General features: G+C 55.4%; 2 protein-coding genes across 3 annotated transcripts in view; one reads left to right on the forward strand and one right to left on the reverse strand.

Annotated features, from left to right (window-relative positions):
• The first annotated feature begins 858 nt into the window (after nt 1-858).
• Nucleotides 859-14,649, forward strand: CCAR2 (cell cycle and apoptosis regulator 2). Of its 2 annotated transcripts, none has more exons than XM_012662991.1 (21): nt 859-1,068; nt 1,967-2,062; nt 2,331-2,422; nt 2,845-2,936; nt 3,140-3,254; nt 3,425-3,554; nt 3,741-3,837; nt 7,795-7,914; nt 9,052-9,274; nt 9,362-9,475; nt 9,808-9,971; nt 10,362-10,533; nt 10,619-10,846; nt 10,922-11,158; nt 11,783-11,927; nt 12,049-12,131; nt 12,653-12,799; nt 12,957-13,068; nt 13,161-13,349; nt 13,491-13,696; nt 13,850-14,649. In XM_012662991.1, the coding sequence occupies exons 2-21, from the start codon at nt 2,005-2,007 to the stop codon at nt 13,892-13,894; spliced, it is 2,769 nt and encodes a 922-aa protein (XP_012518445.1). In that variant the 5' UTR covers nt 859-1,068; nt 1,967-2,004; the 3' UTR covers nt 13,895-14,649. The 2 variants fall into 2 exon arrangements, with proteins under 2 accessions (XP_012518445.1, XP_012518447.1); XM_012662993.1 differs by having other exon boundaries at nt 940-1,068; nt 12,052-12,131.
• A 221-nt stretch (nt 14,650-14,870) lies between these two features.
• BIN3 (bridging integrator 3) overlaps nt 14,871-26,668 on the reverse strand; it is a 42,171-nt gene continuing 30,373 nt past the window's right edge. Inside the window, exons 5-9 of the mRNA XM_012662994.1 lie at nt 24,053-24,189; nt 23,464-23,504; nt 18,257-18,398; nt 17,960-18,094; nt 14,871-15,579 (exon numbers count right to left, since the gene is read on the reverse strand). Of these exons, the coding sequence (XP_012518448.1) occupies nt 15,433-15,579; nt 17,960-18,094; nt 18,257-18,398; nt 23,464-23,504; nt 24,053-24,189 (602 nt within the window). The 3' untranslated portion in view covers nt 14,871-15,432. The remainder of the gene's footprint in view (nt 15,580-17,959; nt 18,095-18,256; nt 18,399-23,463; nt 23,505-24,052; nt 24,190-26,668) is intronic.

Raw genomic sequence — 26,668 nt, forward strand, 5'->3', positions numbered from 1 at the left:
GGACAGAGCACGGTGCTGCCTTGGCTGCCTCTGCACGGAGTCTTGCCCCCTGGAGCAGAGCCCCTGAAGACTGCACCAGGAATGGGGACGATCAGGGACAACATGAGGAACAGCTGAGTAACCTTCAAAGTCCATTCTCAGCTGCTCTGCTCCATACTAGCTTTTACATGTCAGAACTGAAACCAGAAACTCATGCTAGTTTTTAGACCCTGACAAAGTCTAAACTTTTCTGAGCCACAGCTTCTCACGTGGAATAACGATCCTGCCTTACCTACCTCACAGGCTTGTTATGAGGATAAAATGAGATTAAACTGCCTCAAAGTGCTTTGTGAATGTTAGGTGAACGGGAAAGGGGAGGGCATGGGGGCTAGCAGGGTGGCTGGATGGGACGGATGATGGGGAGGCCAGGACTAATAGGGACTAAAATGGCCAGTTTTCTGGCAAGATTTTGAGCAAGTCATGTCATGGAGGTCTCCTAGGTTCCATATTTGAGAATTAGGGCACTGATTCCTGACTTGCTCACCCCCAGGGCTGCTGTGGGGGTGCGGTGCATGGAAGGACAGAGTGCTAGGGATTTGCATCAGTGGCTTGAGTAAGCCACAGGAATGTCTCCTAGAAATGGCCACTGCTCAGGCATCCTCCTCCAGTCAGGAGGGGCTGGTTCTCTTGCTGCTGCACTCTCGGCGCTGCCAGAGTAAGGCAGGGGCAGTAGGCGGTGGGCGCTCCCTTGCTTTTTGGGGTCCAGCTCCAGCTACCTTGGGCCTAGGAACCAATGCTCTGACGCCTACTTTTCCACACGGACACTTAAGCGAGGACACCAGGCGCGGCTTCTTAACGCGCATCCGATCCGGGAAGGCTCACTTCCGTTTCCCAGTTGCCTCGGGATGGCAGGCCGGCGTGGGGGAAGGGAGAGGTCGGTGGAGACGAGGGAGGGACCATATCCGGGAGAGTGGCAGCTTCCGACCAGTGGTCGCGCTTCCGGAGAGACGCTTCCGGTGGCGGCGGCAGCAGCGGCTGTGGTGGTTCCGGGTGTCTTTGTCCCCCCGGTGTCGCGGCCCTGGCCCGCAGGTGGGTAGGGGGGGCCCCCGCCGCCCCTCCGCTCCGTCGTCCCTCCGCCCCTGCCTCGGCCGAGGGGCTGGGAGGACCGGGCGGCGAAGATGCGCGGGGTGCGGAAGGAGCCGAGCCCCCCTTCGGGCTGCAAGTCCGGTCTCCCTGGCAACGGCCTCAGCCCTGGGGGCGGGCGGGAGGAGGAGAAACCGCGCGCCTTCGTCCTCCCCCGGTGGCCTCGCTGCGGCCGGGCCGGGACACCTGGCGCCGCGGCTGCTAAGGCCGGAGCGGAGGGCCCCGGAGCGTGGGAGCAGGAGGGCAGGCGCGCAGCCCGTTTTGCGTTCGCCCGGCCAGGGAGCCACCTTCCCACCAGCCCGTCGGGGAAACAACGGGCCGGGCTTCCGGGGAGCGGGCCCACAGCGTCTCCTGGCCCGCACCGGCCGCCTCCATTTTCCCGGGCCCTGCGTGGAGGGTTTCGGCGGATGTTTTTGAATGAATGAATGTCACCGGGGTTCTTTCCAGCCCTCCACCCCAGCAACTACTCTGGGGGTGGCGTGGCATAGTGAGAGGAGCATTAAGTTGTTGGGAGACCTGGGTGTGAGTCCCAGTTTTGTCTCTAACTAGTTACGTGGCCCCGGCAAGTCTCTTGATCTCTCTGAGCTTCAATTTCCTTTTCTGTGAAACAGTATGACAATATCACCCACTACTGGGTTATTGTGAGGGTAAACTGGAAATAATGTAATTTCTCATTTTATTTACTGATTTCTTTACATTTTCTCCGTCCATGGCCTTCATTCAGTCTCAGTATCCACCTCCCTGCTTTGCTGAAGATTCTTAGTTACTTAAGGTTCTCCACCTTTCTGGGGGTAGATAGAAATCTCCCATATGAGCTGTTAATGTATTTCTTTTTGGATTGAAGGTTTTTTCCCAAGATTCTGAAAGAGGACAGCATTCCCAATGTCCCAGTTTAAGCGCCAGCGGATCAACCCGCTTCCAGGGGGACGCAACTTCTCAGGTGATCACTTTTCTCCCTACCTGGCCTCATACTGGGAAGTACGTGCTCTGGAGTTACTTTCAAATATTGGCTTTTGGGGTTTCCCTGGTGGAGCGCAATTTACTGCTGCTGTTTCTTAGGCAAACAGGAGATGCCCAGTGGTTGCCGGTGAAGCCCTGTGGAGGAGCTGGTTGGAGCTTTGCACTTTGGGTTTACTGTCTCCTCTAGCTGACTCTAGTACTTAAGGTGGTAGGTGCAGTTCCTGGAGGTTGCTTCTCTGTCTCCATAGGCACGGCTTCAACGTCTCTTCTGGGCCCTCCTCCTGGTTTGCTCACTCCTCCTGTGGCCACAGACCTGTCCCAAAATGCCAGGCACCTTCAGGTAGGTTGGGCATCCTTCGTGGTGAGTTTCAGCCCTTGGGACTACCCAGCATGCGTGGATGCCTGATGCTCTTTCATTTCTTACATAACAGTGTTCATCGTTTCTGACCCCTGTCTTGGTATTGGGCCAGTATGGAGGTGACTAGACACCTCTCATACTGGGGAGTCTTAATTTCTGGCTCCAGGGAAATCTTTGGGGTGCCTCTTGGAATTAAAGAACTAGAAATCCTAAAAGAAGCTTGTGAGCCAAGGATCAACTCAACTGTACCCCACTCCAAAGATGGATTGTGACCACTATATACATGTGCTTTTCGATAAACTGCACTGAGCTGGGGCGTGGGCAGAGATGAGACCCTAGTGGCAGAATAAGGTTTTGCCCAGGTTGCTCGCTGTTACTTTTTCAACTGCAGTCTTTCTTTACAGGGTGGGGAGAAGCAGCGGGTCTTCACTGGCATTGTTACCAGCTTGCACGACTACTTTGGGGTGGTGGATGAAGAGGTCTTTTTTCAGCTAAGGTAGGCTTGAGGCTGGTCCCTACCAGAAATGCTTGTTGGATTTAGTTCTGTCACCAAGCTGGTGGCTCCCCACCTCCAAAGCCATTGCTTTGCTGTTTTTGTGCAAGATGTGAGAAATCTTGATGGAGATTCTCATGGGGGCAGTTAGGGTGGCTTGGCCAGGGTCCTTCTCCTGATGGGCCTCCTGGCTTGTGTGCTGGCAGCGTGGTGAAGGGCCGGCTGCCCCAGCTGGGTGAGAAGGTGCTGGTGAAGGCTGCATACAACCCAGGCCAGGCGGTGCCCTGGAATGCTGTCAAGGTGCAAACGCTCTCCAACCAGGTATTCACCTCTCCTGAGCATGCGCATTGGAAAGGGGAGGGATGGAAGCCCTGGGCCCTGACAGCTGGGCAAGGACATTATTTTTGTCGAGGGGGTGGGACTGCATCTTTCCAAGGTAGAAAGTGAGTCAACCATGGGATCCCCTGAATTTCCTGGCTACTATCCTGCAGCCCCTACTGAAGTCCCCAGCACCTCCCCTTCTGCATGTGGCAGCCCTGGGCCAGAAGCAAGGGATCCTGGGAGCTCAGCCTCAGTTGATCTTCCAGCCTCATCGGATTCCCCCACTCTTTCCTCAGAAGCGTGAGTACCAGTGGCCTGGTTGTTGGGGTGTGGCTTTATGGGGTACTCTGGATGAACGGATTTGTAACTGTCAAGTTGCTGCTGTCAGAATAGAAGTGGGTACTTCTGTGCACTGGAAGAAAGGGAGGGGGAAGCTGGGCAGGTCTTTTTAGGGTGTTTGAGTTACCGGCCATCTCCTCTCTGCAGCTCTGAGTCTCTTCCAGACATCGCACACACTTCACCTGAGCCACCTGAACAGATTCCCTGCGCGGGGCCCTCACGGACGACTGGATCAGGGCCGAAGGTAAGAGGATGATTAAGCAGAAAAGATGTTTTATTTGCCTTTAGGAGTAATGTCCCTTTTTTGGCCACCTGTTGACACTAACATTCTGTTTCTACAGCTAGATCCTAATCCCTTTTCTCTGAAATCAGCAGACACATTGAAATGTATATATAAATATTAGAACTTTATATACTGGTTTAGCAAGCAGGGATTTGATGTAGTTCATCATGTTGAGATGCATTTTAAATACATGATTTCTCGGCTGGGTGCACTAGCTCATGCCTGTAATCCTAGCACTCTGGGAAGCCGAGGCAGGAGAATTGCTTGAGCTCAGGAGTTTGAGACCAGCCTGAGCAAGAGCGAGACCCCGTCTCTACTAAACATAGAAAAATTAGCTGGGCGTTGTGGTGCATGTCTGTAGTCCCAGCTACTCCGGAGGCCGAGGCAGGACTGCTTGAGCCCAGGAGTTTGAGGTTGCAGTGAGCTATGATGATGCCACTATACTCTACCCGGGGCACCAGAGCAAGACTCTGTCTCAAAAAAAAATACTTTTTTATTTCTAGTCCCTAAGATTGAGATACCAAGAATTGAAACTCTCAAGAAAATAGTAATGTATCAAGAAAAGTAATATTGCAGTATGTTTTAGTTACTAGTTTCAAATATATTTCTTTATATATATATATATATACACACACACAATGTATACATAAATGTAGCGTTAGAATGTTATGTCGCACTCTGCTCAGAAATTCAAGCCTCGTGCATTCAACGTGCAGATAGCATTCTTGGCCATCCACAGAGCAAGCATTTGAGCCGTTGAGAGGCATCCTAGGTGATCCTATGTCATCTGTGAGCATTGGGGACTTTCAGGAGCATGCTGCTGTCTGTCCTCTGTCCAGTTTACACCTTCCATGTCTCCTACTCTCTCCCTGAGTGTTTTTGCTAATATCTCTACAAGTTAAGCTCTAGACTAGTTTATGACTCATTCTAGTTCTATCTTCATTTTAACTTTTTATAATGGAAAATTTCAATTTATGCAAAGTAAACAGAAATGTGTGATGAACCCTCATGAATAGCCATCACCCAGCTTTAACAGGTATCATCATACCATCATCTGCCGTTCTTTTCTTTCCCTACCTCCATCTCCTCACTGCCCCTTGATTTTTTTTAAAGATCAAATTTATGTAGATTGAAATGCATAAGTCTTAACTGGAAAATTTTGACAAATGGAAAATCCCATGTAACTCTCACCCTTATTAAGATTTAGAACATTCCATCAGTCCAGAAAGTTCCTGTTGTAGCTCTCTCTTGAATGCAGTACATAGAAGAAAACACCCCCATCCCAAATGCCAGTAGAGTATTACACGGCAAGAGCTGACAGTGCAAACCCTTCAGTGTAAACACTTCAGAGGAGCCTGGATAACTCAGAGAAGAAGTTTAGGCAAAGTGCTGTAGCTAGTCTCTGTGGTGAAGCGTTTGTTCCCTGGGGGTAGGTCACTGTGAATTCTAACTCGGGAAAAGCTTTGTCTAGGATTGTCTTCCGTGGTGTTTCCACTACTTAAAACCCTTTGTCCCATTCTCCGGTCACGGGTATATTTTTGCATGCACCCACCCCTCTGGTCCTGTGTATCTTCCTCATCTTCAGTTTCCAGGAACTCTCCCCTGCTTATGTTCTGTGAATTTATTAAAGATCCATTCCATGATGATCACAGCAAACCCTTCAGAGATAATGTAGCCCGGGTGGAAATCTATGACTGCTATAGACTTTCTGCTTTGGGTTCAAATTCAGGCCGGCCTTCCGTGAAGTCAGTTTGCTTTGATTGTCCCGGATGTGCTGAGCCCTGTGCAAGGCCTGTGTTATATTACTTTGGTCACAGTGCTTCAGTGTCATAGCTTCTAGAGAAAGGAAGTACGGGTTGAGCATCCCAAATCTGAAAATCCAAAATCCAAAATGCTCTAAAATCTGAAACTTTTTGAGCACTGACATGATGCTAAAAGGAAGTGCTCACTGGAGCATTTCAGATTTTGGAGCTTTCGATTTGGGATGCTTAACCTGTGAGTGTAATGTAAATATTGCGGAATCCAAAACACTTCTGGTCCCAAGCATTTCAGATAAGGGCTAGTCAGTCTGCATCAGCCTGGGAGGGAGATATTACCACCAGTCAGTGGAGAGAATGTGTAGAGTAGGAGAAGGGGTGACAGGAAGTAGGTCACTCTGGGGGAGCAACTTTTAATTTATAAAGGACCCAGCCATATTAGTGTTTGCACAGAAGCCGAGCTTTATTTTGAATTCCAGGCTTTTGGGTGCAGGGAACAATGTCTCCATGGGAAGGTACTGCTAACCTACTGAGGTTTTTAGACAGGTCTGTCCAGCTGGGCTTTTGCTGCTGCGGGTACTGAGATGTCATCACTGGTACTGCCTTGTGACCTCCTGACAGTTCACAGTAAGGGGAGAAAACTGGCCACTGAATCCACAGGATTCGTTGGAACACACAATTTAACTAGAGGGTGACAGCGTTTACTGGAGTTCTTCAGTCACGGGTGAGCCGAAGAGACTTGTCGAATGACTTTGGAACAGGGCTTTGTTAGAAACGTGGACGCACTGGCATCCCATCTAGGGGAGATAAGGAGGCTCTGGGATGGAGATGCTCACGAATAGGGAAGTGATCCAGGCACACAGAAAAGAACAGAAGTCTCTTGTTGAATCTAATCCCCTTAGTCACTGCTATGCGGTAACAGGGAAAGGACCAAGCAGGTCTAAGAGGAAGAACAAAAACCTGGTGAATAGACTCAATGCAGCTACCTAGGCAAAGAGAAATGGCAGCTAATTTTATTTCTCTCGTGATGTGGGGGACTGTTCCTTTATGAGTCAGGCATTTTAGAATGAATGGTCTAACGGTCTTTTCTCCTCTACTATTTTTACTTACTGTACCCATTACGTAGTTATTGTATAATACTATAATAAGTGATTTATTACAAAAATGTATAAGGTAGTGCATGCCGTTTCATAAAATTAAGATATGAAAATGTATGGTTTTGTCTTCTTTCCCTTTAAAGACATCTGTTATTAACAGGTGGGCACTAAAGAACCTGAGAAAATAATTTTGAAAAGGAAAATCACTTACTGCCACTTTTTCCTCCTGTGTTCTTGTTTGGTTTTTAGCTATACATGTGCATACTTTTTGCAGTTTTAACCTTAGAGTTCAAATGACTTTTGTGATTCTTAAGCATTTTTCCATATTGCAGCATAATCCTCACGTTTCCTTTAGTGGCTGTGTGATTATTTTTATCTACTGTAAAAATCTGGGTATTGCTGGATATGTATGTGGTTTTCTTATTCTCAGTTTATGCTGCTTGCTGTTTTCCTACTATGTACAACCTGTTTTTGTTTTTTGAATTAACTTCCTTGGGATACATTTTCAAGAGTGATGGGATTATTGGAGCAAAGGGTTTGAGTATTTTTATGACTTTAACGTGTACTGTTAAGGGTCTGTTACCGGGAACTGTCTGAGAAAGTTTACTTTATAGAACCTGTAGCATGTATATCTCTTGTTGTTCAAAGAAAAATCAATTTTTTCTCATTTCAGAAAATTACTTGTTAATTTATAAAGTTCAGAAAAATAGAAGAAAATTACAAACGAGTTTATCAGAGGCATCTACTATTAATACTTTATTTTCTTTCAGTTTTTTAAAGCTTTTTTTTTTTTGCACAGTTGAGGCCTACTGTAGACATGGTGTTGCATGCTGTACTTTTTGCTTAACATATGCATGTTTTTCTATGTTATTACAGGAGTTTAAATATGCATTTTAATGTCTTTGTAACATGCTGTCATATGGCTATGAGTGTGGCTGCTTTATCCATTTCTTAATGCATGGTGGGGATTCAGATTGATTCCAGTTCTTTCTTTTTAGACCAGTATGTACTGAATACGTATGTAACAATGTGGTTTCTTCTTTTGGTGATGCATCAACCTCCAGCGATGACTACGACTCCAAGAAACGCAAACAGCGGGCTGGTGGAGAGCCTTGGGGTGCTAAGAAGCCAAGGCATGACCTGCCTCCTTACCGAGTCCATCTCACCCCCTACACTGTGGACAGGTGAGTAGCAAGGCTGAGGGGGACTGACACTAGCCGCTGGTAACAGTGTCATTCATGTGTGAGATGTGGTCTGTGCAAACGCACGTGTGTATTCTTACAGACTTGTTTTAAACAAAGGAAACCTATTGTATATACTGTTGGTACTCTCTGCCTTTTCACTTCATATGTCTTAGATTCGATTCCATATTAACATTTATTAGCTCAGCCTTGTTTTTTAGCAGCTACACAGTATTCCGCTGAATAGATGAACCATAATTTATTTAATCATTCCTCCATTTGCACTCTAATTATCCTAAATATTTCTGTAATAAACATCCTTCTATATACTTCTGTATGTTTTTTGAGATCACTGCCTAGAAATGGAGTAGCTGGCTCAAAGGGCGTTTTGTTTTGTTTTGTTTTTTTGAGGCAGGGTCTTGCTCTGTCACTGGGCTAGAGTACAGTGGCGTCATCATAGCTCAGTGCAACCTCAAACCTGTGGGCTCAAGGGATCCTCCTCCTGCCTCAGTCTCCCTGAGTAGCTGGGACTATAGGCATACATTATGCCAGCTAATTTTTCTATTTTTTGTAGAGATGGTGTTTTGATTGTTATTGTCAGTTCTCCCAAAGAGGCTGTGCCCATTCACATTCTTACCAAGGGGACAGGGTAACCCTTGTCTCCCCATCTTTGCCAACAGTGTTATCAGACTTTTTCACCTTGGTCTGTCTAATTAGTGAAAAGTGATGTGATTTGTATTTTTTTAATTATGAGTGAGACTGAGCATATTTTCATGGGCTTTTAAGTCTTATGTATTTCTTTTTCTGTTAAGTACCTATTAGTGTCAGTTTTCTGTTAGGCTCTTGAACTTTTTGTTACTGATTTGTGAGTTCCTTTTATATTAAGACAGTGACCCATTTCTCCATCAAGTATTGCGGTTTTTTTTTTTCCCTTTCTCAGTTTGACTCTTTTGACATATAGAGGTTGTAAATGAAGTGGTCAAATCTGATCCATCTTTACCTTTTTAGAGGTACCTTACTCAGAAAGTTCTTTCCCAGACTGAAAAACAGTTTGCCAATTTTTTTCCAAGTCTTTCGTGGTTTCATTTTTTAATGTTTTAGTCTTTGCTCAATATGGATTCCCTTGCTGTCTTCCTTCAGCCCCATCTGTGACTTCCTAGAACTCCAGCGCCGCTACCGCAGCCTCCTGGTCCCCTCGGATGTCCTGTGCGTGCACCTGAGCTGGCTGTCAGCCTTCCCTCTGAGCCAGCCCTTCTCCCTCCATCATCCGAGCCGGATCCAGGTCTCTCGTGAGAAGGAGGCAGCTCCGGACACTGGTGCTGAGCCCGTCCCTTCAGACAGTGACCCCGCTTATAGTTCCAAGGTGAGTTCACTGGGCTCCTTTACCTTACATTACTGTGGGTGGCTGGAGAAAGCTCTTGAGTGTCTCCTTCCTGCCACCTCTGCACAGGTACTGCTGCTCTCTTCCCCGGGGCTGGAGGAATTGTATCGTTGTTGCATGCTCTTTGTGGATGACATGGCTGAGCCAAGGGAGACGCCAGAACACCCTCTGAAGCAGGTTAAGGTAGGAGCCGCAGGGCGGGAGACGTGTGCATTCCCTGATAACATCTGGTCCCTGTCAGGTGTCCAGCAGCTCAGCTCCTGCGCATCAACATGTGGAACGAGGTGTTTGAGCTGCAATGCCCCTCATTTTGCCCAGGAGGAAAATCTGGCTCGGAGATGTTCTCACTTGCCAGAGTTAGGTGGCTGGTCCCCGTTGGCGGATAGAGAAGCCCCCGTGGTGGACTGACCACTTCCTGCTGCCTTAGTTCCTCACTAATGGCATCGGCCTTATGGTGCAGTGGGAGACCCAGGGAACGTGGTTTTCTCTTTCTCATCCTTGATCTCTTTCTGCAGTTTTTGCTGGGCCGGAAAGAAGAAGAAGCAGTGCTGGTTGGGGGTGAATGGTCTCCTTCCCTGGATGGCCTTGACCCCCAGGGCGACCCGCAGGTGCTGGTGCGCACCGCCATCCGCTGCGCGCAGGCCCAGACTGGCATCGACTTGAGCACCTGCACCAAGTGGTGAGTGGCCTCCTCCAAGCCTTGCCCGCGGCCAGCTGGAGAGCGTGTGTGGGGCAGGCCCAGCCCCTGGACCCTCTGCAGTTAGCTTTCTCCTGCCTCCTCCACCCCCGGCTGCCACCCTCACGGGCGCCGAGGGCCAGCTGAGCCCTGAAGCCATGCTCGGCACCCCTTGCTGCCTAGCACCTTGTGCAGTACCTGTCTGCTTGCTGTATCCTCACCCACTGACCGTTTCTTGAGGAATTGGTCTGTAGCCTTCGTGTTGCACTTGTAAAGCGTGGGGCGTGTGTGGCCATTTAGTGCCCATGGGAAACTGAAGCACTTCCCTATGAATGTGGTGTCTGCCTGAGAACGTCACAGGTTAGTACTTCCCTTTCCCTTTGCTGTGAGCAGGTGGCGCTTTGCCGAGTTTCAGTACCTGCAGCCCGGACCCCCGCGGCGGCTCCAGACCGTGGTGGTGTACCTGCCAGACGTCTGGACCATCATGCCTACTTTGGAAGAGTGGGAGACCCTTTGCCAGCAGAAAGCTGCAGAGGCAGCTCCCCCACCCCAGGAGGCACCAGGGGTAAGGCTGAGCCTTGGGACATAGTGGGGGAAGTAGGTGCCCTGACCCCGGGACCCAGAGGCTCACATCTGGGGTGTTGTTGCAGGAAACAGAGCCTGAACAGACACCTGATGCGTCAGAGCAAGCAGCAGATGCTTCTAAAAGGAATGCAGAGACTCCCGAGGCCACCACACAGCAGGAAATGGACACCGACCTCCCAGAGGCTCCTCCGCCCCCTCTGGAACCGGCTGTCGTTGCACGTCCTGGCTGTGTAAACCTGTCCCTCCATGCGATCGTGGAGGATCGGAGGCCGAAAGAAAGGATCTCTTTTGAGGTGGGTGCAGGAGTCCTGGGGACCTCGGGGTACCCTTTCCTCCTGATGCTCAGGGCCCCACGCCTCTCCCGACAGGTGGTGGTGCTGGCTGAGCTGTTTCTGGAGATGCTCCAGAGGGATTTTGGCTACAGGATTTATAAGATGCTGCTGAACCTTCCCGAGAAAGTCATGTCCCCACCTGAACCTGAGAAGGAGGAGGTGGCCAAGGAAGAGGTGGCCAAGGAAGAAGAAGCCATCAAAGAGGAGGTGGCCAAGGAGTCCAAGGATGAGGTACAGAGTGAGGGCACAGCTGCCGAGTCAGACACCCCACTGGTGAGTACCTCTGTCACCCCTGCTCGACACTGAGGACTGCAAATGATAATGCTTCGCTTAATCTGAGTATCATCTGTACCAGGCACTGTTCTGGCACTTCCTGTGTCGTCTCCTTCCCTCCTCCCTCCCACTGCATACTCCCGAGGAGCCTGGGACGGACGAAGGCCCAGGGCGGTTAGGAAGTGGTGCGCCTAGGGTAAGGGAAGGTGGCAGGGACGAGCGAAGGGGCGCGTGGCCGACGCGCCACGAGAGCACAGAAAGCCCAGTCACTCAGAACACTGGGACGTGTGGGGGTGTTTGATTGCCTGATGGCTAACTAGAGACTTTTCAAACCTTTTCTAAAACACGACTGACTCTGCTTCTTGCATAAATACTATCAAGTAATCATAATTTCTTCTTGGACTGAGATCAGCTCCTGAGGGAAATCCCAGGGGTCTGGAAGTGTCCGGGGCACGCTGAGTCCCACGGAATGAATGACGTTAAATACGTTAAATGAGACTGTGTCTACAGAGCCCTCAACACAGTGCCTGGAACATAGTTGATACTCAAATGTTAGCTGTTGTTACTGTTAGCAGTTATGGTAATCACGTCCCTTCTCCTCATCACTCTGGTCTGTCTCTCTAGAAGGAGGATGGGCTTGTGGCCAAACCGCCCTCTTCAGGCGGGGAGGAAGAAGAGAAACCCCGGGGGGAGGCGTCTGAGGACCTGTGTGAGATGGCTCTGGATCCAGAGCTGCTGCTCCTGAGGGACGACGGAGAAGAGGAGTTCGGTGCGTCCGGTGGTGACGGGGGAGTGTGAACAGTGGCTCTCTGGACCTGTGGTTTCCTGTCAGGACTGGGGAGCTCGTTTGGGGCGTGCCCTGCTCCTTGTTTATCTGGGGCTTTCTGTAGCAGGAGCAAAGCTGGAGGATTCGGAGGTCCGGTCCGTTGCCTCGAACCAGTCAGAGATGGAGTTTTCTTCGCTTCAGGACATGGTGAGACCTCGGCCTCTCTGGGCCTCAGTGGTGGCGAGGCCTGGCAGGGCTCTGGTTCACTCCTAGGAGCGGGATGCTCACCCACGACTCCTTTTGGTGGACCAAAGACGAAACGTGGGTCTTGGCTTATGGAGGGGCACGTTCACAGGTTCTAGAACATTTCACTATCCTGTCAGGGTGACTCAGAGGGAGGTATCTGATCCTCCCCCGAGAGAAGCGCAAGGTGCCCCAGAGGCCTTTGGTTATAGGCCTGGGGACCCCTCTGGTCCATTGTCTCCAGCTGGGCATCACTGTCAGGCAAGCTGCTCATCTCGCCTGGTGCCCAGGCTGGAGTGCAGCACTCATTCATAGGCCGGCTCGCAGCACGCTACAGCCTCCAGCTCCTGGGCTCACGCTGTCCCCCGCCTCGGCCTGCCACTGTGCTGACTCCACCTGCTCCATTTCGAAAGGGTTGTGGCCTGGGTGGTGGAGCAACTAGGAGAACTACCTGCGGCTCCTGCTCATCTCTGTTTCCTTCGCAGCCCAAGGAGCTGGATCCCTCTGCCGTGCTCCCCTTGGACTGTCTCCTTGCTTTCGTCTTCTTCGATGCCAACTGGTGTGGCTACTTGCACCGGCGGGACTTGGAGAGGATCCTCCTGACCCTCGGGATCCGGCTCAGTGCAGAGCAGGTCGCTTCTCTCTCCTGCCCCATCGGTCCTCTCTGGGTGGCCTCCCCTGACACATGCACAGGCCTGTGCTCACCTCCTGCTCTAGGGTCTTGTATGTCACCAGGACACAGGTTTGCGCCGTCTGCTCAGTGGGTGTCTGGGTGTGTGTTTTCTATAGGCCAAGCAGCTGGTCAGCAGGGTGGTGACACAGAACATCTGCCAGTACCGGAGCCTCCAGTACAGCCGCCAGGAGGGCCTGGACGGCGGGCTGCCCGAGGAGGTGCTCTTTGGTACGTCCTGGTGCTCCGCAGCCTTGCTGGGGCAGGGCAGGCGGCTTCCTCCTCCGCAGATCCTGTCCTTAAATCTTCATGGCCCCTTCCAGGAAACCTGGACCTATTGCCTCCTTCTGGGAAAAGCGCAAAGCCAGGTGCTGCCCCCACGGAACACAAGGCCCTGGTGCCCCATAACGGCAGCCTGATCAACGTGGGCAGCCTGCTGCAGCGCGCGGAGCAGCAGGACAGCGGCCGGCTCTACCTGGAGAACAAGATTCACACACTGGAACTGAAGCTGGGTGAGCGGCCTGGGGCTGGCACGGGCAGGCTGTGCAGAGACCAGTGGGGTCCCCCACGCCGTAGGCTTTGGGGCCCTGGCTCTGTGCGCCAGGCCTCAACAGAGCAGGAGTCTTTCTGGTCTTCCCTCCCCGGCCTCGCAGAGGAGAGCCATAGCCGCTTCTCAGCCACGGAAGTGACAAACAAGACACTGGCCGCAGAGATGCAGGAGCTGCGCACCCGGCTGGCTGAGGCTGAGGAGACGGCCCGGGCGGCGGAACGACAGAAGACCCAGCTTCAGCGGCTGCTGCAGGAGTTCCGGAGGCGCCTGGCGCCCCTGCAGCTGGAGATGCAGCGCATGGTGGAAAAGGTGGGGGAGGGACACCAGGGGCAACTGTGGCTCCTGTCATCCCCCCTTCCCTCCCTCGGCCCGGGTCGCCTCACCTTTGTCCTCCACCCACGGGTTCCTATGGACTGAGCAGCCGGCAGGCCTGGGCGCTGACGCTTGTTCCTCTGCACACAGGCCGACAGCTGGGTGGAGAAGGAGGAGCCCACGCCCAGTAACTGAGGGGCCTGGCCGGTGAGGGCGGCGATGGCGCCTGGTGAAGTTGGAGCCTTTGGTACCTGAAAGCAGCTGGAGCAAGACCTTGGAGCCATGGGCAGGGGAGGCTGACCCTGCGCTCAGCCTCTGGAAGGGACGTCAAGCCATCAGGGTGGGGGTCTGTGCGATGTGGGACAGATGGGTGAAGAACCCCGGTTCCGGTTACAACTAAATACATCTTTTGCACCCCTAGAATGTCATTTTGCCCTCAACCTTGGAATTTCTCCTGGGGCCCTTTTAGTCTTGTGCTGACTTTCTCCTGTCCTCTTCCAGTTTAGAATAAGACAGGGGAGGAAAAGGCTTTTCGAGTATGTGACACGGTCTGATGCCAATAAACTGAAGAGACAGACATGGCGTCTGGCTGGGGCTAAGAAACCCCTTTTTCTGGACGGCACAGATCGTGCTGGTTCCAGGCGTGGACTCCGGGGAAGGGTCTCCCTTGGCCATCATGGGAGCAGAGTCTGCTCAGAAGCTCGGTGTTGGGCTGTTTGCCATAGAACACTGTTCCAGCCACCCTGGACTTGCCAGAAGAAACCAGCACCTCGCTCCCCGGCTCCTGTGTTCAGAATGTGGTATTGGCTCTGGCCCAGCCTTCTCCCTGTTCCCCATAATTCTCGCCTCTTTCCATAATCCGTGGTTTCAGTTTGACTTTGTATATAAAGTTGGTTTTTTTTTTTTTTTTTGGCTTTTTGTTTTTTAAATAAACCAAAGTCAAAAACAAACCAAGTGTGTCTCCATAGCGCCTGCCTGTGTGTCCCCCCCATCCTAGCCCTGAGCCTGGGGCTCTGCCGGGCCAGCCGCTGGAGTTGGGAGGGTCCTGCCAGCTCCGCAGAGGGTGGCAGGACCCTGGGAAAAGCAGTGTGGCTGTCCCCTCCTCAAGTCAGCACAATACTACATGGACATTTTAGTGAAAACTTTACTTGAAAAAATAAAATCCCACATATCCAGGTGAGATACAAACCCACAGTTCTGCTCTGAGGCCTGTGAATTGATGTGGGGCAGTTACTTAGAGTCCCAGTTACCTCGCGAACTTGAATGACACAGGGCTCACCCCAGCGTGGGACCAGACTGTCTGCTTTCTGTCCCCCAGGCGGAGTTGTGCCTCTCCTAGGAAAGTCTTTGAAGTGAACAGGCAACGAGGGGCTGGACTCCCTGGCTGGGGTCTCTGGAGGTAGATGCAATCCCGCCACGCAGGCAGGGTGAAGACCCTCGGCTGAGCCGGCGGAGCCCACGCCCCCCGAAGGGCTGCTCTGGCCCTAGGCCTGGATGTACTTTGGACGGTAATTCTGGAAGTGGAGCTCTGGGCTCTCCTACGTTGCTTACCTGCATCTGGGGCTGTGGGGGAGGCTGCAGCTCGGGGGCGAAGACGCTCATTGCACAAGGCTGCCGAGGCCGACCGGGGCCACCTCTACCCCAGCCTGCGGGAGGAGCACAAGCCTGCCTGGACAGGGCAAGGACTAGAAAAGCTGGCTGTGTCCCAGGAGTCCTCCAAGAGCAACGGGAATTCAGTCGTCAGCCACGATGGAGAGGGCTCGGAGCTCGCTCAGCTTGGCCTCGTTCTCCTGCTCCCGCTGCTCGTCAGAGTGGCCCGGCTGGTCAAGCTGTTGGGTCAGGTCTCCAAAGATCTTGTGCATCTCGGAGTAGTACACGACCTGTGGGGACGCAGGAAGGGTCAGCCAGTGCTGGGCTTCCGGGAACCAGGCACCCAAAGCTCGGGAGGACAGTGGGGCCTGGCGCTGCCAGGGGGTCAGCTCCTGCTTCTCCACCACCACCTCCTCTCCCTGACTGCTGGCAGCACAGACAGGAGCAGGGCCACAGCCTTCTGGAAGGCACAGGCACAGAAAGGCTCAGCCGAGACCGCAGGGCAACAGTAAGCCAAACCGAGCAACAGGGCCCCGGCGGCTGCAGGTGAAGACACCCCTCCTGCTCCTGTTCTCCCAGCAGCTAGTGCAAGAAGGGACGGGCCTGTGGCCAGGCCTGGGGAGGCTGAGGAGTGACAGGCACTGGGACCAGGGCCTGACTGCTTTTTGGAAGCCAGGAGAGAAGCCCATGGCTTTTGCCCTGGGAGAACGAAGACATGGTAGGCTGTGGCTTCCAAAGCCCCATGAGCCAATTCTAGAGGTAAAGGTGAGAAAGGTGGAGTGGTTCTAGCCTTCCGTTCCCTCCTAACTCACCAACTCACACCCGCCCTTGTGCATGGTCGAGCGCATAGCCAGGGGCGCAGCTCAGAGGCCAGGCTCTTCCAGGTAGCACCAGAACCGGATGGGACACAGGCCCAGAAGCCGAGGGCGGGTGGAGGAGCGGGGGCCCCATTGCTACTCTCCCAGGTGGCTGAGGATGTGGGCTTTCCCAAAGAGGAGCACAGAGGCCTGTTCCTGCCTCAGTTTCCACCTCATGACCCAATGAAAGCAAGCACTTTCGTGAAAACGGCCCACACCTTCAAACACTCCAGCTCCCTGCTGTCTCTGCGACTACAGAGACTGGAGACCCTCCCTGGGAAGTCTCTCCCGGGCGCCACAGCGAGGTTTCCACTGGGTTGAGGGGGGCTGAATGAAGCCAGTCTCAACATCCTGTCCTCTCAGGGCTGAGGGCCAGGGGCCTGGGGCAAGCGCTGGGGGGATGGCGGGAGCCACCCTATCCCCCAAACTCCTCGCCCAAGCCAAGCCGTGGGGCGTGAGTCACGGGGAATGCTCACTTCTGCAGTGACTAATGGCAGTGGCAGCGGGCGAGGAGGCGGCTGTGCCAAGGGGGCGGTAAACAAGCCCTGGCTCCCCCGCTGCCTGGTTACAGGGCATCCCTCCCTCGCCTCCCGCATGGCTCCAACCTGGGCACGCAGAGCCGGGCACCCGCGGCTTCCTCCCGAGAGCAACAGGATGGAGGGCGTGGGCGGCCCAGGGTGACTTCACGGGAAGGGCAGGCACAGGCCCCCGAAGCCAGCTCCTCCAGGGGCAGAGGGTGCAGCTGAGAGGGGGCCCTGCCTCAGAGGCCAGTGTGGGAAGAAGCCCCACCCCCCACTAGGCTCTTGGTCTCACTGCCCCTAGAAATGACACAGGACCAAGGATGTGGGGCACTAACAAGTCCCAGTCCAGTCTCAGGCTCTCTGACACTGAGTGCCTGGCCACGGCTTTTGGAGTTCTCTCCAGAATTGGCAGGGTGGGAGGCGGGATCCGCTCCTCCCAGCACCTGCGACTGTGGAACCCGCAAGGACAGGAAGTGTCCACTGGAGGGCGCCAGACGCCCGGGAAAGAGCAGAGTGGCCGACAGTGGCTGGAGACACGTGCAGCCTGCTGCTCCGCTACCTGGAGGTGAAAGGGATGGTGTCGGGGTCCTGAGGCTGACACTGAGCCATCAGTGGGGTCCTGTGTGGAGGGGACCTACTCCTGGCTTTGGCACCTCGACCCTTCTGTTTTGCCAGTGGGGAGAACGATCCTTGCTAGAGATCTGAAGATGAATGGGGGCGAGGAGGGACATACTCCCGCTGTGTCCCTTCGCAGGGTCCTGGCCTGTGTCTGACACTCAGCTCCGCAGCACCGGCGCCACCCGAGTCCCGCCTGCCCTTCCCCACAAGGCACACCGGGCCCCGGCAGCAGCCCTGAGCGTGGCTCTCCCAGGGCTCGGGGGCTCCTCCCTGGGTAGCTCAAAGTCAAGTCTCCCCGGGGCCTGGTGCTAAAGAGGACTACCGAGGGTGGTGGGGCAGGGGAGCTGGGTCCTCGGAGAGAGGCCTCCAGACCCCGAGTCTCCTCAGGACCCCCCGGCAAAGAACCTGCCCCGAAAGGAGGCCGGAAGGGGCTGCCTGCTTCTTCCTGCTGCTCACAGCACGACATGGGGGGACAGAGAAACCTGAGGGGACTGTTCACCGAAAGGAACCTCGCCCACCCCACGGCTGGGGTTACCCTAAGAGCGACGCGGGAACCCAAACAAATTCCAGGCAACAGGCAGCAGCAGAGCGGCACCAGGTGTGTCCACAAAGCCCACGACCACCTCCTAAGGGAGGAGCGCGTGGTCACCCTCCGCGGGAGCGGCTGGCCTCACCTGCGCCCGGATCAGGGACTCGAAGCTGGGCTGGAAGTAGCCGAGCCGGCTGCTGTAGAACCGCGGCATCTCGTCCAGGAGCTGCTTGTTCTTGGCTTCGAAGTCGTCCCGCACGGGCCGGAGCTCTTCTCGGGCCTGGGGAACAGCACGCTGGTGTCAGAACTCTCGCTGCGGTCTTGGTCCTGGTGTCCCCAGGTGAAGGGAGGAACTCGCCACACACGACACAGTGGCCCCCGTCCACACTCTTCCTTCCGTCCCTTGCGCCCGCACCACCCCCCGACCCCGCCTCCCCGGTACCTGGTGGAGCTTGGCCAGCACTGGCCCCGTCTTCTCCTTCTCCTCGTACTTCTCCACCTTGGCCTGCAGCCTCCGGTAGTCCTGCAAGGCCTGCTCCCGCCGCTTCACCGCCATGTTGAGGCTCGGGAAGACGCTGCCAAACCTGCGGGACGCAGCGGGTCGGGCACGGGCCATTCTTGGCGGGGCGGCCTGGCAGCTCCTCTCTCGCTCAGAAACCTGAGCTGAGCACGTCTGGACCCACCGCTTCCCGGGAGCCACGCTGCGTGGCAGAGACCTGCTAGGGGACCGTGGGGTCGGGAGACTCCTCGGGAGACACCTGTCCAACACCTTCGTTTTAAAAACCGAGAGAAACTGAGTCCAGAGAGATGACGTATGACTTGCCCCAGGTCACAATTAGGAAGAGACGGTCCAGAAGAGACCTCAGGGGTCCCAGTTGTGTCTGGGCCCTTCCCCACGCCCCACAGCGCCACCAGCAGGTGGCAGAACTGAAACCTCCTGGCGGAGGGCGCCTTCCCCCTCAAGGGCGCCTTTGCAAAGTGGGAAAAGCAGAGATCCCACGGTTCTACCATTGGAACAGCCAAACTGTCAACCAGATGCTTTAGTAAAATGACTTGAGGACGCCCTCCCACCATGACTAGAAGGGACAAGGCTACGAAGTCCTCAGAGTGGCCATCCTCAAACCGCAGCAGTACACGGCATCACTTTTGGCCCCCCTGGGCAAAATCTCTGTTGCTAGTGTCATCTTTAACTATGAAGGACAACGGTATCTTAAGATGGACACAGGGCGGTTGCTTCCTGTGGGCCCAGGCAGGGACGCTGCTTTTTCCTTGCCTACACGGGCAGGATTTCTGGAAGTGGACAGAAGACAGGGCAGCGTTCTGGAAGGTGACGCCCTGAGCGGTGGCACACTTTGCCCGCTGCTGCTGGAGGGCTGGGCCTTGGCTTGGCGGCAGGAGGCGTCCACCAGCCAAGCCGGGAGCCTCGAGCCGGGCGAGACCAGCCCTGCAGCTACGGGAACGTGACTCAGGGCCGTTCGAGGCGAGAAGCGGGGTTGGCGACCCAGGACCGGAAGAATCCACTCCTCACGGAGTTCCTGTGAGGAACCCAGAGAAGATGAAAGACGAGGGCAAGGAAGTGCCGAGGCCGGGCTCCCCTCGCGGGCACCCCACCCGGGGCTGCGAGGCACCTGCACGCCCTCGGGTCAGCTCCAGGCAGTTCCGACACCACACAAAGCGGGACTCCCCACATCTGCCTCTCGAAGGAACACAACCAATGTGGTCTTAAAAAGCTTCAACCAGCGTACGCGTGAGGTCAGAGCAAGGAACAGTTTTGCCAGAGAACAGAGAACGCGAACCTGGCAAAGCAGTAAATGCCCCAAACTACGCCGCAGACCCAGGGAACAGATGTGGGTGAAACCGAGGGCTTATCCCCAAGAGAGGCTACTAACGCTCACTCCTCTAATTAATGAGCGTCCACAATGGGTCCTCTGCCTAACAAAACGCTGAAGAAGTGGGGAAACCACGGAAACGTCTCTGAATCCTCAGCCACGAGCCCTTAGACACAGTAATCACAGCGACATCCGATGGACTGATTTGCCCGGCGGGAGACAGGGCCTCCCGGTGCTGTGTACGCCTAGAGCGCGGACCTCACTGGCACTGTGCGGGCCGGAGGTGGGAACCAGACGCCACCAAGACACAGCCATCCAAGCCACCCACCGTGAAGGAGTGACGCCGTTGGGAGGAGCGGGCTCACTGCTCTTGCCTAACGCAGTTGCTGCGATGGAGTCTCAGCTGCCAGGGGAGCCCCTCTGCCTTCCTGGGCAGCTGGGAGCCATGTGGCTCGAGGGAGTGGGGGCAGTGGGGCCTGAGAAGCCGCCACCTGCCTCTCCCTCCACCTCAGATGGCCAAGAGCCACCAGCAGCCACCCTGATCCTTTCGTTAGAAGCCACCTGCTGCTTGGCTAGTCCCGGCGCCTGGGCCTCTGCGGTCGACCTTGCGGGCTGCCTGGGAAGTGCCGGCAGGGCAGGGACAGGGCGTGGATGAGGGGCAGGCAGGCCTGGGCCACAACCGCGTCACTTTGAGCTCAGATCCTCAGGAAAGAGCAGCACGAGTGAGGCAGTGTGCATGAGGTGCGTTCCACTGGTGCAGGGCGGGACCCGCGACATGCTCGTCGGTCAACGAGCCCTGACACCTGTGACCCCAGCAGCAGCTGCGCCGTGGCTCACGCTCATGGCCCTTCCCACGGTTGTCAACTGGGGTTATCCCAGGGCCAGAGCCAGACCCACCAGGAATGCTGGCTACACGGGGGGACCAGGGCAGCCTACGCGGGAAACAGCAGGCCACATGCACACGGAGGCCGAGTGAGGCGGGGACCCAGGAGTGACGCGCTTCCCTGGGGCAGTGGGTCAGAGGGGCTGTGTCCACAGGGGCCTGCTCCCGGCACAGCTCCTCCTGCCGGCCCTCTGCAACCAAGACCACCTGGCTCTGCGGGGGACAGGGCTGCAGGGGACGGCCCCACTGTTCTGCTTGAGCACCTGCCCTTCCAGGAAGACCACGTCTTCACCACGATCGCTTCTGTCTCCCGCGGCAGCTCCCCTCAAAGCACGAGTACATTACCACCTGGGTGGCTGAGGGGTTCCCCGGGGGTAGGGACAGGTGTCATGCCCTTCTACCTTCAAGGGAGCACTAACATCGGTCTGGGGAGGGGCAGAGCTTTCCCTGAGGTGGATGTTGAAAAAGTGGGGACCAGGACCCTATCCCCTGGCCCCAGCACCGCCCCACTGAGGCCCCATGTCCCCATTTTCTACTTCTTAGCAATGGGACAGGCCCTGCCGGCCGCAAGGGGCAGGCGGTGGACAAACCGCGGTGCTGTGCAGGGAGCTGGTCTGACAGCTGGGCGCCCCATGTGGCGTCTTCCCCCACTCCCAGGTCGGGGTCTGGGTGACAGCAGGGGAGGGCGCAGACAAGCAGAGGCTTTCTGCACCGTTCCGAGAAGCCAGTTCGGTGCTCTCCTTCCACAGACGAGGAAACAGACCTCAGAGCAGGGGGCAAGCTGGGGCAGTCACCCTGCGCGGCCCCACTCCGGGCCACCGCACCACACTGGCAGCTGCCACACCTGGCCTGCTGTCCCGAGACCACCACATGGTTTCCCCGCTAGACCGTAAGCCCCTCGTGCTGCTCTTCGCTTCTCCTCAAAGAAGGGGGCACAGGCTGGGCCCAGGCCAGCACTCATTGCGGCGCTACCCATGGTGACTGCCCACCTCGTGCCTGTCCTAAGGTTTGACACCAAACTCGCTCCCCAGGGAGCGTGGGGCGAAGAGGGCGCGGGCGAGGCAGGCGGCAGGGAGGCCGGCTGGGAGGTGGGCTGGCGCAGCCGGCCCTGCGGGGAATGCCTGCCATGCCTCAGCCTGTGCCCACACAGCCGGGATCTTCCACCCACCAGGAAAGGGAAATTGAAAGCATCCCCATCCGACATGTGAACGCAGCCCAGGGACTGGGGGATTAGAGGCCGAGCCCCCTGGGGGGAAGGCTGGGGGCGGCAGGGTGGCCATGTGGCCACGATCTTCATCAGAGGACAGGAAAGCTGCAGTTTCCTGTTTCCGGTGCTGGGGTCCCTGGGAGCTTCTCTCCTGGCAGGAGGAAGCCCATGGGAGGAGGCAACAGGCAGTGCGGTTTTACGTGGTCGGGGGAGATCACATGTCAGCTGTGGGGACGCAAGGAGCAGCCAGCCAGGGCGGCCAGGCAGGCCCGAGGGCTCAGGCAGAGGGCAGCAGATCCGCTGCGGAGATGGAGCCGCCCCCTCTGCCACGCCCCCTCTTCCTGGCAGGTGGTGGCCCACCAGGGTGGGGGGAAGCAGCCGGGGGTTTCTCTGCATTTGGCTGCAGAAGCCAGGCATCAGATTTCAAGGCCACCTCGCTGGTACTGAAATCAAGATGGGTGTTGGCCCCCCAGTTCTCTGAGCTGGTATCGCCTGCCTTGCTCTGCCAGCCCTGGGTACCTGTGGCAACCTCAGTGGCTGGCCATCCCCCAGGACCCCTGCAGCCCTGGCACAGAAGAGTCCTCTGTGGGCAGGGCCTGCGTTCCTTCCTGCTCAGCCCTGAGCTGTCTGTCCTGGAGCCCAGGACAGAAAGCCGCAAGCCTCGGAGCTCCTGCACCAGCTCACGTGACCCTGCGACGTGGGGCTGAGCCGTGACTCGCAGACAGCGGGTGGTGGGTGCCCCACACTAGGGGGCCAGGGCAGGTGGGGAGGAGAAATCTCTTTCCTCACAGCCACGCTGAGCTCTGCAGGCCTCGCTGAGAGAGTCACCGGGGTTAGCAGGGCTTTTTCCTCATCCCGCATCTTGGGCCTGGGCAGGGAACGGATGGCACCAACCCCAAACACCAGGGGCTGGAGGATCACACTGCTCTTCATCCCGCTCCGAGCCTCGAGCCAGGCCTGATGGTCATTAAGCAAAGGCTCGTTACCAGGCCTGGCACGGCCGTGGTCAGGGACCACCGCGGAAGAGGTAATACAGTGCAGCTGGCCACAGCGGGGTCTTTCTAGGTCGGCGCCTGCCTGGGAGAGGCCGGGAAGAAGATGAAGCGATTGGAGAGCTTCAAGGCAAGGCTGCGGCCTGCTCTCCCCACCCCGGGGACTCGGGGAATAGCCCGTCTGATCACTGCCCAGGGCTTGCCTGATGGGAGATGCGCTTCGCAGCAGCATTCCTGACCCCGACGGGTCACGAGCTAGGGGACCTTCCCAGGCAGGACCTGGCCTCCGCGCCCCTCCCCGATGCGGCCACCCCCACATGTCCAAAGCCAGGCGCTGCAGGCAGCTGCACGCCCAATCCGGCGGGGTGAGATGAAAGGCCTTGCTCATGTCCGCCGAGGGCTGGCCAAGATCTCTCTCGCTCTACCCGGCAAGCCCGGCCCCGCCGCTCTCTCGGGAGCGAGGGGAAGACGGTAAAACAGCCACCGGAGCAGCAGGAAGAACGGGAAGGTCCCTGCTGTCACCGAGCGTGTCTGGGCCACCTCAGGTGCTCCAGAGACACCAGGAGCGTCGGCCCTTGGGCCACAGATCGCAGAGCTGGCGTCCCCACTGAGTTTCCTGTCAGCCCCCAGGGGAACGTGGGGACTGGCCGCTAGCAGTGCTGCTCAGTCCCCAAGTGGCAGACGTGCCTTTCCCGTAAGTGCCCTGAGGCCTGGGGTTCCAGGATGACCTTTACTCACTTTTTTAAGGGCTCAATCACAGTCTTCTGGATCTGGTTCACCTGTCAAAAGACAGACCCAGTGACATTAAACCTGGAGGGGGGAACCAGTCAGACTCTCCCAAAAAGGGGGCTCCAGGTTCCTCAGAAGAGAGCGAGCTGTCAGGGGTCCCCCCGAGACTCCAGGCAGGAAGGGGATAGGAGGACAGTAAGGCAGGCCACCCCTAACCACAGCTGGAGCGAGGCAGAGATGACAGCCAGGAAGCCTGGAGGGTGACAGGAGCACTGTCCTCGTCCTGCCAGCACTGTCTGCCTTGTCATTTTGTGGGGCGGGTGGGCAACTACGAAAGGCTCAGGGCTCTGGGTGCGCAGAGCTGCCTTGAGTATCCCTCAGGCCTCGCCATGAGTGACGTGACTCAGGGGACCCTCGGGGAGCAGGCTGCGCTGAAGCGGAGCCATCTGGAAAGAGCGGGGCATGGGCTTGCGGCCCATAGGCCAGGGCTGAGCGCGCCCCAGCAGCAGACTGAGCCCGCTAAGGCCACCACCCCGACATAGGCTGACAGAGGGGAGAGAAAGTGGTGCTTGGCCACCAGAGACCAACATCTAGTCACCTTCTCCTGGTTGAAGGCGTCCATGCGCTTCATGGCCGTGTCCAGGGCTGTCACCATGTTCAAAAAGTCCTGGTCTTGCTCACAGAGGGGATTGGAGAGTAAGTCCAAGGAGATCTTCACGGCAGACTTGGACATGGCTGTACGGAGGCAGAGCTCAGTGAGCCGATGAAGGGGCGGGGCTCAGAGTCTTTTCTTCAGGACCCGGTGCCCCCACGGCCCAGGGGCTGCACCCCAGTGACCTCTTCCCATGTCCCGGGCTATCAAAACGACAAAGTGCCACCAAGCCATGAGATACTGATCCCTTTTGTTTACTGTTCATTCCTGACCACCTAACACTGCTCTGGGGAATGCTTTTGAACCAAACTCTGGGTTATAATAGGATCACCTGGGTTGGAAGCTATAAAATACATATTTCTGACTCCCTAGATTCTAATTCAATAAATCTGGAGCCCAAGAATATGCATTTAAAAAAATATCTGCAGGTGGTTTGGACGTGAAGCTTTCAGGGACAAAGCAACAGTACTTTAGCTTACACATGCTCTCAGTATGAAAGTGTGGGGTTCCAAACAGTAAATACTTAAGGCTTTGTGGGCTACGTGGTTTCTGTTGCAACTACTCACCTCTGCCTTGTACTGTGAGAACAGCCACAGACAACACATAAAGAATGGGGTGGCTGTTTCAATAAAACTTTATTGACAAAAACCAGGTCAGATTTGGCTTGCAGCTGTAGCTTGCCAACCCTTGGGTTCAGTGACATCCCGTAGGAAGACATACAATGGAAAACATGTTTTCCCCCAAGGCTCACCCAGACACACTCTGACACTGCTGCAGACAGCCCCGGGCCAGCATGGCCCTTCTCCGGGGCCTCTTTCTGTCCCTCTAGAGTTTTGTTTGCAAATACTGGAGACCTGAAAACATGTATAGGACCAAGAGCCCCAAAGCTGCCTAAAGGTCTCCATCCTGCCTCTGCCGAGGTTTGCAAGCACTGTCTCACTTAGGGCTCAAGTAACCCAGCAGACATTTGGGGAAATGTACTTAGGTTCCGTTTTGCAGATGAGGCCAGTGTGGCTCAGCAGGGTCTGTACTGCCTCTGAGGTCAAACAGCTGAGAGCGCCAAGCCAGGCCCGGACCCGCAGCGCCTGCTTCCCCGTTCACTGTTCTCTTTGTGATCCGGCCTGGAGGAAGCTGCTGCACAGGTCCCATGGGGCTGATGGGGTGTGCACTCACATTTGTGAAGGTCCTGTCTGGTACCACATCCCCATGGATGCGACCAGTGCCCCCCACGCCTCCTCTTTGAGTGCTTCTACTCCCTGCTGGACAGATGGGGGTGCCTGGAAGTCTTGGGCAGCTCAGAGGCAAGATGGAGACCTGTTGGCAGCTTTGGAGCTCTTGGTCTCCATCATTTGCAAACAAAATTGCAGAGGGGCAGAAGAGGCCCCAGAGAAGGGCTTCGCTGGCCCAGGGCTGTCCTCACTGGTTTCAGAGCATGTCTGGGTGAGTCTCAGGGGAGAAGACACATTTTTGAATGCATTTCTTACTATTTGTATGTGACTGAATTTAAGATGTTATCGATTGTATAATAAGACACACCATTACTGTATAAACTGCTAAGAGAGAAAAACATGCTACCAATCAGACCAGGACACACTCTCAAGTGTTATGGTAACTTTGCTTTCAGAGATTTTAAATGTGAAAAAGCGTCTTAGAATCAATGACATGAGGTCTACCTCCCAGTTCATTATAAATGTGACCTTCCCCTGCCACACCACGGGAGGATGCCCGGCCCCAGCCCTGCCTCTCCCTGTGATGCAGTAGAAACAGAAGCCCAGAGGGTCCCTGTCTCCTTGGGCTGCTCCACAGCCAGCAAAAAAGTCTCTGAGTGGATGACTCGTCTGCCCAGAGCCCCCTCCTGGGGTTTCTCTCGAAGCTGGGAGAGTGCCACAGTCACCCAGCAAAAGGGCAAAATGTGGGAGAAGGCTGGAAACGTAAACTTTCCAGAAATGTTGAAGCAATGGAGGAAAAAACACTTAAAATTCTGTGAAGAGACTTTGTAAGTTTAGGAACAAACATTATGTGTAACTTGATTTGATTATGAAACGATCACAGAATAATTAAAAGATAACAAAAACCTATATAAAACTAGAAACGTTTCTGAAAAAATGTCATCTATTTTTTTTCATATCTGAGGAAAACAATCCCCAAAAAGTCAAAGGACAGGGTAGATGACTTCCTTCCCACTTCAATTTCCCTTCCTAAAGCCCTTCGTGTTTGCTGGAACCACAGGAAGTCAAGGACCTGCGTCTGTTCAAGCCACCAGCCTCTGGGCAGACCCGGGTCTGGAATCCCTGCCGGGTGACGCCCTCACCTCAGGTGTGCAGAGCAGAGCCAGGGCCAGTGATGTCAAGATCACCAGGCCCCCATGCTCTTCTGAACCAGCGGCCCCCTATGCCAACCCATGCCCCTCATTCTGCCCTGTAGGGACTGGGGCAGGGGCAGGGTCAGCCTGGCACATGGGAGGCTGGGGTCTTTGGACCTTGGAGAAAGCGAGGGTCTTGGACCCCACTTGGGTCTTTGGAGTCTGGAATGTAGGATCCAAAGATCCAACAGAGACTGATC

The sequence above is a fragment of the Propithecus coquereli genome, unplaced genomic scaffold (assembly GCF_000956105.1).
Source record: "Propithecus coquereli isolate 6110/MARCELLA unplaced genomic scaffold, Pcoq_1.0 Scaffold79, whole genome shotgun sequence".
NCBI lineage: Eukaryota > Metazoa > Chordata > Mammalia > Primates > Indriidae > Propithecus > Propithecus coquereli.

Bases quoted from the DNA above. Each gene is read 5' to 3' on its own strand.
- CCAR2 (XM_012662991.1), top strand. From the start codon at position 2,005: ATGTCCCAGTTTAAGCGCCAGCGGATCAACCCGCTTCCAGGGGGACGC. The intron at 7,915-9,051 runs GTGAGTAGCAAG...GTCTTCCTTCAG, and splicing joins ACCCCCTACACTGTGGACAG to CCCCATCTGTGACTTCCTAG. The intron at 9,476-9,807 runs GTAGGAGCCGCA...CTCTTTCTGCAG, and splicing joins ACCCTCTGAAGCAGGTTAAG to TTTTTGCTGGGCCGGAAAGA.